The 12,328-nt window shown below is 38.7% G+C and overlaps 1 protein-coding gene across 3 annotated transcripts in view; it reads right to left on the bottom strand.

Annotated features, from left to right (window-relative positions):
* Positions 1–11,822, bottom strand: part of SLC35D4 (solute carrier family 35 member D4) — a 126,808-nt gene extending 114,986 nt beyond the window's left edge. For all 3 annotated transcript variants that reach the window (XM_090285730.1, XM_090285729.1, XM_090285732.1), the window contains exons 1-3: positions 11,672–11,822; positions 7,230–7,276; positions 1,952–2,029 (exon numbers count right to left, since the gene is read on the bottom strand). In XM_090285730.1, coding sequence (XP_090141856.1) covers positions 1,952–2,029; positions 7,230–7,276; positions 11,672–11,743 — 197 coding nt within the window. In that variant the 5' untranslated portion in view covers positions 11,744–11,822. The remainder of the gene's footprint in view (positions 1–1,951; positions 2,030–7,229; positions 7,277–11,671) is intronic.
* Positions 11,823–12,328: the final 506 nt, after the last annotated feature.

Genomic DNA, 12,328 nt, shown 5'->3' with positions numbered 1-12,328 from the left:
AAGACCACTATCCTCCTGCCCTGCTGTTCAGGCCTGAGCCCTGCTGCCATCTTCAAGCTGCCACCTGCAGCCTCCCGTCAGAGCGGTTCCCCTCCCCACAGTCGCAGGCCCCCTCACCCTCCCCTGAGAGGGCAAGGCTGAGGTGCAGTGAGCCTTTGGAGACAGGCTGAAGGGACAGCAGAGAACAGAGGAGATACTAGTATGAAGAGATACAGACAAAAAAAGAAAAATGTAAAAGAAATATAAGTTGTCCAGGTCCCCAAATAGTTAAGTGAAGCAGGCTAGAAGACATATGGATATCATTTCTAATAAATATGAGAAAAGAAATTCCAGTACAAGCACCTTGCCAGTACACAGTCCACAAGTGACTCAAGATCCAAACTAATGTGTAAGTCATACACGTTCGATCTCAGGTCTGGGGAGTTTTACATTTCCTACTGCCAGCGTGGCCTGTGAAGAGGCCAGAGGAGGCTGTACTGACACAACTGACAGTGACGTGAGGTGTGGTCTGGAATAAAGCATGAGTCCAGTAGATGACTATGCACGAGGTGGTAACGCATGACCTGCAGGTGTCAAAGGTCAAAAATCCTGTCCTAGAAAAGACAAATATAACACTTCAGGGTACCACTTACATGTGAATCTTAAAAAAGTCACACATAGAAACAGAAAGTAGGAAAGGGGTTGCCAGAGGCTGGGGGTGGGGAATAGAGAGGTTGGTAAAGGGCACAAATTTTCAGCTATAAGATGAATAAGGTCTGAGGATCTATAGTGACTACAGTTGATAACACTGTGTTATATAATTGGAATTCACTAAGAGAATAGAACTTAATTGTTCTTGCTATAAAAAGGTAAATATGTGAGGTGATCGACATGCTAATTAACTAAATGGTAGGAATCTCACACAGTATATACACATATCAAATCACCACAATGTATTGGGTGCCAAGCATAGGCATGACTTAGCAAATAAGCAGTCAACCTGACCACTGGGGAAGCTGGGAAGATAACTTGGACCACAAGGCATATGATGTGGCCAGATCATTCAGTTGGGATATTTATCTTATTCATATAAAATTGAACTTCATTTTCTTCTAATTTTGTGCATCATTTCGGGCAAGGCATGATGTTCTCAAAGAATCATGAGAATTTATCTAGATGAGGCAGGAAATGAATAGCCAATTCAGATTATAATTTTGGCTAAAAAATGTCATAGGCTTTGAGATTTCTTTTAAGTATATTTGAAAAGCTGTCTTAGTAAAGTCATAACAATTAATGCAATGTATGCTATAAATTGGAACCTGGATCAGAATGGGGATGGGGAGAGGGTTATAAAGGATATTACTGAGAAAACTGGCAAAATATGAATATGGTTTATAGATGAGATAATAGTAGTGCATCAATGTTAATTTCCTGACTTTGTCCTTGCTCTTAGAAAATACATGCTATAAAATTTAGAAGTAAAGAGGCATCTACCTCTGAAATCTGAAACTTACTCTCAAATGTTTCAGAAAAATATTTTATTATTATATAAAAAGAAAAAATTTATAAAAGTGTGGTAAAATAATAATTGGGGAATCTGGCAAAGACTATGGAAGTTCTTTATACTACTTCTAATTCTTTTATAAGGAAATAATTTCAAAATAAAAACTTACTAAAATTTTATAAAGTTTATTTAAAAACTCATTCATAGTGGTCCTATGATCTAAAACAAAGCCAGGTTAAGCCTGCATATCTCAACAAATTGTAATATTATATTAGTGGTATTATTAACCAGGAAAACACTGCTCAAGTACTATTTGATTATAAAATCATTGTATCTCAAGGGTAGAAGGAAGCTGAAAGACCACACAACTCAAATAAACATCCGTATTTCCCAATGTGAAACTTAAGAAATTAAGTAATGTAAAAAGGAAGCAGGTATGACTCAGGAAGCACAGAAGAGGTTTTCTACCTTGAATTGCTGTTGATCTCCACCCAGCCCAGTTTCCATGACACATGAAGCAAAAGTCCACCAATTAACATCTGCCACCTGAAAAGAATAAGGGCCATTTTTAATTTATTTAATTTTTCTTTATTTTTTTTTCCAACCTGAATTTAATAGTGACATGGTCTCAAAAGTCATCCAACCCTGGAAGATCTGTCGACTGACACACAGACACATCCAATACTTTTTACGACTTTTTTTTCTCCCACTCTCTCCTAATTATCATCCCAATCTTAGACCTGTCCTTCCCAACTTCTACTTACTCCCTTGAATACAGCTGTACCATTAAGTGCCAACACTGGTATTCTTATTCTAGACTTTCCCTGAACAATCTCACTCACACCCACCTCTTTTCCCATTGCCTCTGCACTGATGATTCCCAAATCCTCCTCCTCACCCATATCCCCCACAAGCTCCCAAATATAACATGCCTAAAACATTACCTTAAACTTCCCCCTCCCGTGCTGACCATCCTCCCCTATCCCTAATCAGTCAAACCAGAACTCTAGATGTCATCCTAGCCCTTCCTCCATCCTCACCTCCTTCATTTACTTGCAAAATCCTATTGATTTTTCTCCACGTAACAGTTCTAAAAGCTGAATCCTTTCCTTCTATCCCTTATGCCTCTGTATACTTCAGACCTTCATCATCTCTCAGCTGAATCACAGCACTAGTCCCGTCTTTCCACGGTTGTCCCACCCCCATCCAGTGTCTACTTTGAAGCCAAAGGATTTGTTCTAAAATGCAAAGTTAATCATGCCACTTGTTTGTGCTAAAAATGGTTGATTCTGCCCTGGCCAGGTAGCTCAGTTGGTTAGAGCGTTGTTCCAATACACTATGATTACAAGTTCAATCCCTAGTCAGGGCTACTACAAGAATCAACCAATAAATGCATAAATAAGTGGAATAACAAATCAATGTTTCCATCTCTCTCTCTCTCTCTCAAATCAATAAGTTTTAAAATTTTTTTAAATAAAAAAATTAAAATGGTCAATTCTTCCCAGTGCTGCAGGTAGCAGTTCTTAGCCTCTTTCTGCCACAACATACTTGGAATCATGAAGCTCATGTAAGACACACTTCCTCAGCATGCCAAGTTTAGGGGAGCACATGTTATAAAATAAACACACATACCCTTTTCCACTGCAGAAAGCACAGCAAAATAACCAAATGAATGAGAGGAAACTACAGACATAACTTCATCTTGTTTCATTCTAATTGCTTTTTTTTTTAGGCAAATCATTCATAAAATTTAAAACCCTATTTTTAGTTACAACTTGAAACACTATCTCAGAAATGATTACGACACACCTATGTATTGCCACACCACAGTTGAGAACTCCTGACTTACAGGATAAAGTCGTTTGTGTGTGACACACAAGCCTTCTGAAACTTGCACCCGCCCCTCTCCAGGATCTGCTCCTGTCTGTCTGCCACCGGCAGCCACATTCCAGCCACAATGAGCAGCCCACAGCCACGGGAATGTGCCAGGCCATTTCATACTTCTAAGAGTTTGCCCCTGTTGTCCTCTTGTCCCATAATGTTTTTCCCTTCTCCTTGTGTGTTCGTGAACACCTGCTTATTCTATCAGATCCAGTTTTAAAGTCTTCTTGGAACAAATGTAACACTATAATCAATAAAACACATTTTTAAAAAAATTAAAAAAATATATATATATATTAAAAAAAAAAAAAAAAGTCTTCTTTGTGACACCTTCACTGAAGGACAGGCAGAACAGACAGCTTGGTCTAGAGCACTGGTTCTCAACCACATGTTTTTTCTCCCCAGGGGATATTCGGCAGGATCTGGACACAGTTTTGGTTGTCAAAACTGGGAATAGGGGAAGAAAAGCTTGCTACTGGCACCTGGTGAATAGAAGCCAGGGATGCTGTTGAACTTCCCACAATGTGCAGGACAGCCCCCACAACAAAGAATTACATTTGGGAAAGCTCCGTCTCTTTACAAAGGAGAGAGTCTCTGAGAAAAGAAAGATCACAGGCCAGAAAGCACATTGGAAGTTGTTAAGAGTAATTTGAGAGATGACAGTGGCCCAGGAAAGGGCAACTGGGTGAATAAGGTAGACAGATTCTAACCATGTCTAGGAGGTCCTGGTGGTTAATAGCTTGTTAGGGATGAAGGAAACAGAGGAATCAAGAAAACTAACAGGTATATGAGTGGGGCAACTGGATAGGGAGTGTGGTTCACTGCAGGTAAATTTAAGGGACAAGCAAAAGAGAAAAGCTCTATGAGGACCGGGATATTTGTTTTCTTCACTGATGTCTAGAAGTATCTAGAACAGTGCCTGGCATATAGTATACAACCAATAAATATTTGTAGAATGAGTTACTCTACCCTACTGTGTACCTCACTATATTCATGATGAGTATTCTATGGGCATTTGAAAAGAGAATATAATCTCATTTTCAAGATACAGTGCTTGATATTTATGTATTAATTTTATTACTTAGTGCATATATATACATATACACATATATAGCACATATACATCGTCGGCAGCCGTCCGTCTCGAGAGACGATGGTGTAGCTTCTTAAGAGTCTATCTGCACCACCGAGAATGGCTGTGCAGTCCGACTCGGGAGTGACACGGTATCTGTCTCCTCCCGTGTTGAATCGACATCTTGCGATGACGCTGGAGTGTCCTCTCCAGTGGAGCTGAAGCTACAGAGCCTGGGCAGGGTGATATGGAGGGTCTGCTGTTGCCCATGCAGCAGAACCCCCTCTCTTCGCAGCTGAAGGGTCCAAGGGAAAGACGGAGTCAATACAGCTTGGTTTCAGGTGCGCCGCAGGAGTTGCCGGTGTTGACTACAACGTCAAACCGCCTTAGGGACTCCGGCTCCAGATTTTCTGTCGGGGTTTACTCCCTTAGCCTTTCCCCTGAAGAGGTATGCCGCAAGGCAGCGGAGGTTTTTTGGAGTCAGAGTTTTCCTTCTCTGTAGAGCACATATACATATATATGTGATAAATAATAAAATTAATATATATATGAACATTTTTGTCTGTCCAACGGAACTGTCATGAAAATGTAGCAGTAAATTCGTCTCCTACTACTAGGATGTTTCTATTTATCCCTGGTATTCCTGCACTTTTTGTTTGATAAATGATGATGCCCTGTTGTTTGAGTGGTATAGATATTCATCATTTTATTTTCATTTTAATTGCATGCTCTAGCATCATAATACATATCTGTCCTCACTTGTTTAATGTTTTCTGTCCTGAATTCAACCTTGTCTGACATTAAGATCATGACCCCTGCTTTTTGGTTTGCATTTGTGTTAATATTAAAAAAGTAATAAAAATGAGAGAGGAAGAGCTCTCCCACATATTTAAATGCTATAATAAGTAAAACAATTTAGCATAGCCCTTTTTCATAAAAGTTGACAAATAAGTACTCAAAAATAGACCCTACACTAGACTTATCAGGGTGATCACTTCGTAAGTTATATGAATGTCTATTCACTATGTTGTACACCGGAAACAAATATTTTGTCAACTGTAGCTGAAAAAAAAGCTAAAGAAACTTATTAACAAGACAATTTCAAAAAAAGCTAAATAAAAAATTTATTACCAAGAGAATAAAAAATACACCCTAGAAAAATGCAATACATATTATTTTAACAACCCAAAGGCAAAGGAAGTATTATACAATAAAACATGATAAATGGAGCCAGAATAAATGAAACTATTAGGGGAAGAATGATTTCTTCACATGGCACCATACACTAAAATAAACTGACAATGAGCAAGAATTGAATAAAGCTTTAATGAAATGTAGGTGAATATCAACATAATATTGTGATGGAGAAGAAAAAATGTAAAGGCAATTGTGAGTCACAAAAGAAACAATAATATACATTTCTACATAAAAATAAAACATTTGAAAAATGAAAAGATGGGGGGATGAGGTGAAAAAGAAAAGCGTGGAGTATCAGAGCACCACATGCTCTAGAATACCTAGACTACTGACCTGACCTTGTGCCATCTTTCCTTCTATCTTCTTTCTCTGCTTGTTTTTTATTTTTAAGGTTTTATTTATTTTATTTTTAAAGAGAGGGGAAGGGAGGGAGAAAAATGAGAAGAAGAGAAACATCAATGTGTGGGTTGCCTCTCTTGCACTAACCAGGGACCTGGCCTGCAACCTAGGCATGTGCCCTGACTAGGAATTTAACCAGGGGAGTGACCTTTTAGTTCACAGGCCAGTGCTCAATCCACGAGCCACACCAGCCAAGGCTATCCTCTTTCTAACAGCAGCATCCCTCAGTCACAAGACCACACACTGGATTCATCTCACGTTCTCTCTGTTGCTTCATCTTATGTTCAAATAATAAATTCTCTATTATGTCATTTTTTAAAATACTTAAATAATAAAAATAATTATAAACAAAATAAACAGGTAAATAACAAATTGCAAAAAAATTAAAAATTCCAATAAACATAATGAACAAAAGAGTGACACCTTTAAAATATGAAGAATTTATTAAACTACGAAAAATACTAAAGTTCCTGTAAAAACAAAAGGGTAAAAGGAACAAAAAGAAAATTCACTGAAAAAAAAAAAGATATAAGTGAGCAATAAACATAAAAAAACTGTCCAATTCATGAATAATCTAAAATATGATAAGTAAAATAATGTGATACCATTTGGGGCTCATGAAATCAACAGAGAGAAGAAAAAAATAGTCATGGTTTGAGAATAATATTATAGAAACATTCATATACAACCTGGTGACAATGTAAATTGGTAAAACATTTTGGAAAATATTTTGTTAATATTCAAGAAGAATACTAAGGCAGTTCAAATTCTTTAACCCAAATTTCTTACATAGGAATCTATGCCAAAGAAATAGTTGGTAATTAGGCAGTTAAACACAAAAAATACCTGATAACTCTGTGTTTATACCATCCAAATGAGACACAATTTAAATGCCCTCTAATAGAACAGCTAAATAAATTACAGTATGTCTATTTGGTGAAAAATCTATGCAGGCATTAAAAATATTTTAAAGATAAAGGGTAATATCTGTCACCATATATTTGCCTTTGAGTGGTAAACACACAATGCAATATAGAGATACATTATAAAATTGTATACTTGAAACCTATATAATTGTATTAATCAATGTCACCCCAATACATTTAAAAATTTTTAAACATATATTGTAAAGAACATTTAATGATCATGGTTGAACATTTCCTATAAATGTATACAAAGAGCATAAAAAACACTTACCCTTGGAATAATGTAGGGTAGGTAAATTTCAAGACAGACAGGACATACTGAAAAACAAATATCAGATTAATGTAGATTTTCAAATTATAGAGAATTGATAGACCACACAATCAAAGAAATCCCTACCAAAGAAACTTAAGTACACTCGAGTTTCAAAAAGGTCTTTTTTCCCATCCTCTCCCCACCAAAATCACACACTGGCAAAAAATAAGTAAAATTTTTAAAAAGACCTTCCAGGTCATACTAAATAAAGTGGGTCTGCTTTCCCCAGAGTCACCAGGAAAGCCTGAACATCTCAGTTGGGGAATGCAACTGGTCCCATGGGTAGAGTGGGACAGCAGCGACTGACAGCTCAGCATCTTCCCAGACGCCAGAAGTGTCATTTTGTAACTGTAGCAACTCCAGAGAAAACCAGACGAACCCCTGAATACAGTCTGTTTTCTCAGGGTATCTACTTTATCTACTGTCCAGTTGACCTAAGAATTCAACTCCCTTCTTGGTTTCTCTTCAAATAAGAAGTGCATCCTAGTCTGTCCTGTTTTCCATTTTTAGGGTTTTGTTTGGTTTTTGCATTCTAAGAATTTTTTTCTAACTGATTCTGCTAGGTGTCACAATTTTTGCTGTGCTTTAGCATTTAAAAGAAAAACAACAACTCAGCTAAGGTCAACCTATAGTTCTATTGTCTTTTAATCAGATTTATAGCACTTTATGAATGGGGGATTTTGTTGTGTCCTTCTGGGTATCTTTTGCTATTTTTCTATTATTAAACACTTTAAGAATTTTTTAAAAGCCTAAAATCATTAAATGACTTTAGGGAGAACTCTACTGATTCTTCACATGGTCTAAAAAATGGAATAGCATGGTGCTGGGCAAGTTTACACATCTATCTTTCCCTGATGAATTACCCGACCCATAATTATCCTTGTATGAGTTCCTAAATGTCACCATCTGGCTAACTGCCTGTGCACGGGTGTATATTTATTAGAAATTACCTTCATTCTACTCTGGTTTATTTACTCACATAATTCTATATGTTCCTCCCACTTTTCCCTGATATTTTCATTGTAACACAGAGATAGAGAAAACACTGAGTGAATATCTGGCCATAGCCTGAATCATCCTTAACAACCTTCATAAAAATAACAAATATTGACTTAGTTTATTGTGTGCTGAGCTTTGTACTTGATAATGGGGGAGACAGAAAATGCTGGAGTTCTCACTTCACCTTCTTAAAGAACAGTGAAAAAAACAAAGAAATCTCTGACAAAGGGTATCTAAGTCCTAAACTTTTCTTCTTTCAGCAATCCTCAGATCACTGAAAAGTGTTGCTCAGAAAGAGCAAAATGCCATTTGGAAGAAGAGCAGTGAATTTCTCAAGGAAGAAGGAGGAGCAATGTGAGAGCCTTTAAAAGGAGAAAGGATGTGGACTTTGTCTCCCGAGTGAAGGCTTAATATCTGTGAGGGGAAGGACAGGTGGCTGCCTGGGTCCTAGGTCTGGTTCCCACCAGAACCTCCCCACAGCATGGAGGAACATGCCACCCTGGCTGGGCCAGCCAAGCCAGGAAAGCCAGAGCACTTGCTGTTCAAACTTCAAACAAAAGTCCAGCATTCTTTTATTTATTTATTTTTTAAAGATTTTATTTACTTATTTTTATAGAGAAGGGAGGGAGAAAGAAGAGAGAAAGATCAATGTGTGGCTGCCTCTCCCACGCCCCCAACTGGGGACCTGGTCTGCAACCCAGGCATGTGCCCTGACTGGGAATCAACCGGTGACCCTGTGGTTTGCAGGCCAGTGCTCAATCCACTGAGCCACACCAGCCAGGGCCTCCACCATTCTTTTAAACAGTAATGAGACTAAGGTAAGAAACTAAGATGTACAGAATTTTCTTAATGAATTTACTTTATACATATAGAGAGGGAAACAATTTGAGGAGAAAACTACAGAGAAATATGAAAATAAACTCGCATAGGGTATTCTAAACACTTGAAGAAAAGATCCTCTATTGTAGACACAAAAGGACTTCACTAATTCAAAAAAAATTCATTTGGCAGAGACTAGATGTAGCAGACTATATCCGTGGGGTGCCCACTACACAGCTTCTTTCCCGTTTGGCCTCTGTTTGGTCCCAGCCCAGTTGCCTTGGCTGCTGGAAGGAAGCAAGACTGTCCTGGTTGAGAAGATGAAACAACAGCATAATCTGAACGTTACTAGGTCTCTGCCAGAGTCCCATTATGAACCACCTCTCCTACCCCTACCTGGGTCTCGCATCTGCTCTCCATCGCTCTTGACTTCACCTCCTCTTTCCTTTTTAAACAATTTCCTCACCTCCCTTTCTCTCTGCCTTCTGCTGTTATTCTCCTACTCTCCATCTAGTTCCTGACACTTCCCAACACCCATAAACCAAAGCAACCAAACGATCATGGAAAATACAGAAGGATGTCTTCGGTTCATTGTTTAAATTCTGAGGGCCCTAGTGAATGTGATTTCTATTGCTTAGATTAGATATTCCAGGGGACACAAGGATTTCGTTTATATTTATGTGGCACCTTGAGATGATGCACATGGAAGGTACTCAATCTTTATCACATTAATTATGAAATGCTGTGGTGCCCCAATAAGTACAAAAACAATGCCACAGATGCAAATGTACATCCAGAAGAGGTATAAATTTCAGTGATCTAAAACACTGTCTGCCTGCAGGATTTTTTTGCTTAAATACACTTTTCTTTTTTTTCCTAACCAATGCCAGGCTTGTGGGCTATCATGAAAGACATTTTACTCTGCTTCTTCTGATGATCATATAGAAATTAAAGAAAGGTCATTCTGTTTTAAAGTGTAACATTATCAATATATTCATCAAGTTAGCTAGACAAATTAAAATAGTTAAATGTAAAGGCCAAGATTTCACAAATTCACATGTTCCTGAGTAAATGCTACAAAAAAATCTTTTAGTTTATCTCCCTGTCCTATGAGGAAAAAACAAATCTGTTAAAAGCTAATAATTACTGTGTCATACTGTAAGCAAAACAGTCTTTCCTTCCTCCCTTCCCTCTCCTAGAGTAACTACCACTTACTTTATGGAGCATGTACCATAAGGTTGGGCACTCAGCCAATCACTGTACAAACATCATATTGATTAATCCTTGTGACCACCCTATGAAGGGGGAAATTTAATCCCGTTTTAAATTTAAAATACTTAGGTTTAGAGAGATTGAAATCCCAAAGGCCAAGTAAGTAGAGTAAGGGTGCAAATCCATCTCTGCCCCACAGCAAAAAGGTGTTAATGGTCCTTACAGGCCAATCACCATAACTAAAAATCAACTGGGCAGGAGCAGGGGGCTTCAGTAGCATCCTCTGAATATACTGAAGACATCCACACATACTAAGACACTATAAGGAATGCTGTTTGTTAAAGGCGCTTTCCTGGAGAGCAAGAGGTTTTGGGGGGGTGAGGGTAGATGAAGCAGTAGAGACGTATATTGGGGAAAGTGGTCCTGGGCCTGTATCACCACTTTGGCTTGGTGTCCAGACAGGAGTCCAGGATAGGGGGTAATTCCCCACCCCAGCCAACATTCCTTACATGTGCCAAACCCAAGGCCAGCTTCCCCCTCCTAACAAAACAAAAACATGATGGCACTGCTTTTCTGCCTCTTCAGAAAAAGGATTTCATGACATTACTTTAGAAAAATTACAATTGCATATCATTTTTAAAAATAATTCCACGAAAAACTCTTGGATATACTGGAAGTGCCAGGGGTGGTGATATATATATATATATATATATATATATATATATATATATATATATATATATAAGTGGCAATAAAATTTTATTCATGTCATTTAATCCAATAATTTCTCTTCCTTCATCATTCGTCTAGCAAAATTTTATGAAGTACATACCATATACAAGATATTGAGTTTGGCCCGAGGGATACAACAATGAACAATAACTATAATCCAAACTTTATATTCTGTAACATATTTTTAAAAATCGGTTTGGGAATCAGTGGTATGAGGCTGAGCTAGGCTGATCTCTTCTATTTAAAGGCTTCTGGAATCTTGTGGGATTCTGGGGCAGGGGCATGATTAGAAGAGAAAGCAGGGTGTGTCCGCTTGATTTCCCTATTCCTCCTTCCCTGAGGGAATGGGAGCCAATTGCTTTCTTTCCCTTAAAAGTAGTCCACACTGCCGAAAATTGAGTTTCTGAAAATTCTCCAGTTAACCAGGAAGTATACAGAACGCTTTACAGGACGGGTAACGGTACAGCACAGTCCAACAAATGCTATTTCTAAAAGAGCATCCCGCTTACAGTCGATTTCTTTTCTATCACCATCAGGAAAAACACAGATAAGCTGCAGGCTGTATTTGTTGCACCTACAGTTATGAGACTCAAATCTCCCACGTGGAATCCTCGCTTCCCCGCGCCCGCTCCCCTCACCTTGTTCGTGAGGTAAAAAGCCGGGTAGCAGGTACAAAAGGTGAAGCCGACCAGGCACCTGCTTATGCACATCTGTCAACTTGCAGCCCTTCCCTGGGACTCCGCGGTCGCCTTAGGGATAACGCCGGAGCTGGGCCGCCGCCGCAGCCGCCACCGCCTGGACCGCCACGTGGCTCCGAGCTCCACCAATCGGACGGGGACCAACCCCCCAACCGTGTTTGGCTCTTAAGGGGGTCGCGCCTCGGTAGGGCTGGGCCTACTGGAGGTGGGCGGCGTGGTGCCCGACTGGCAGAATGACCTTGGAGGAGAAACTAAGTCAACGGGGGCTGCGACCACCTGCAGAGAAACAATGGGCAATAGTTGTGAAAAAGTAGAAAGTGGAAGAAGGGAAAAACGCACTTGACAAAACTGTTACTGCATCCCATTACCATTTAAGGAAAAATGTTCATAGCTATCTCTATAAGTGTTGTTTGTGCTTTACTGAATTTTTCCAATTTTCTACGTTGAGTCTGTATTACGTTTGCAAACACAAAAAGCTAACAATTATAAATGTTATTTTAAAAGGAAGGCTGGGGGAGAAGGAACTAAAATTAGTAAAGTTTTTTTTTTTCCTTTAAGAGAAATAATTCCATTGTGTTGAGATTTACCCACGAAATT

Source organism: Furipterus horrens, unplaced genomic scaffold (assembly GCF_987537825.1).
Source record: "Furipterus horrens unplaced genomic scaffold, mFurHor1.1.pri manual_scaffold_8, whole genome shotgun sequence".
NCBI lineage: Eukaryota > Metazoa > Chordata > Mammalia > Chiroptera > Furipteridae > Furipterus > Furipterus horrens.
This window is presented reverse-complemented; position numbering and strand designations above follow the sequence as displayed.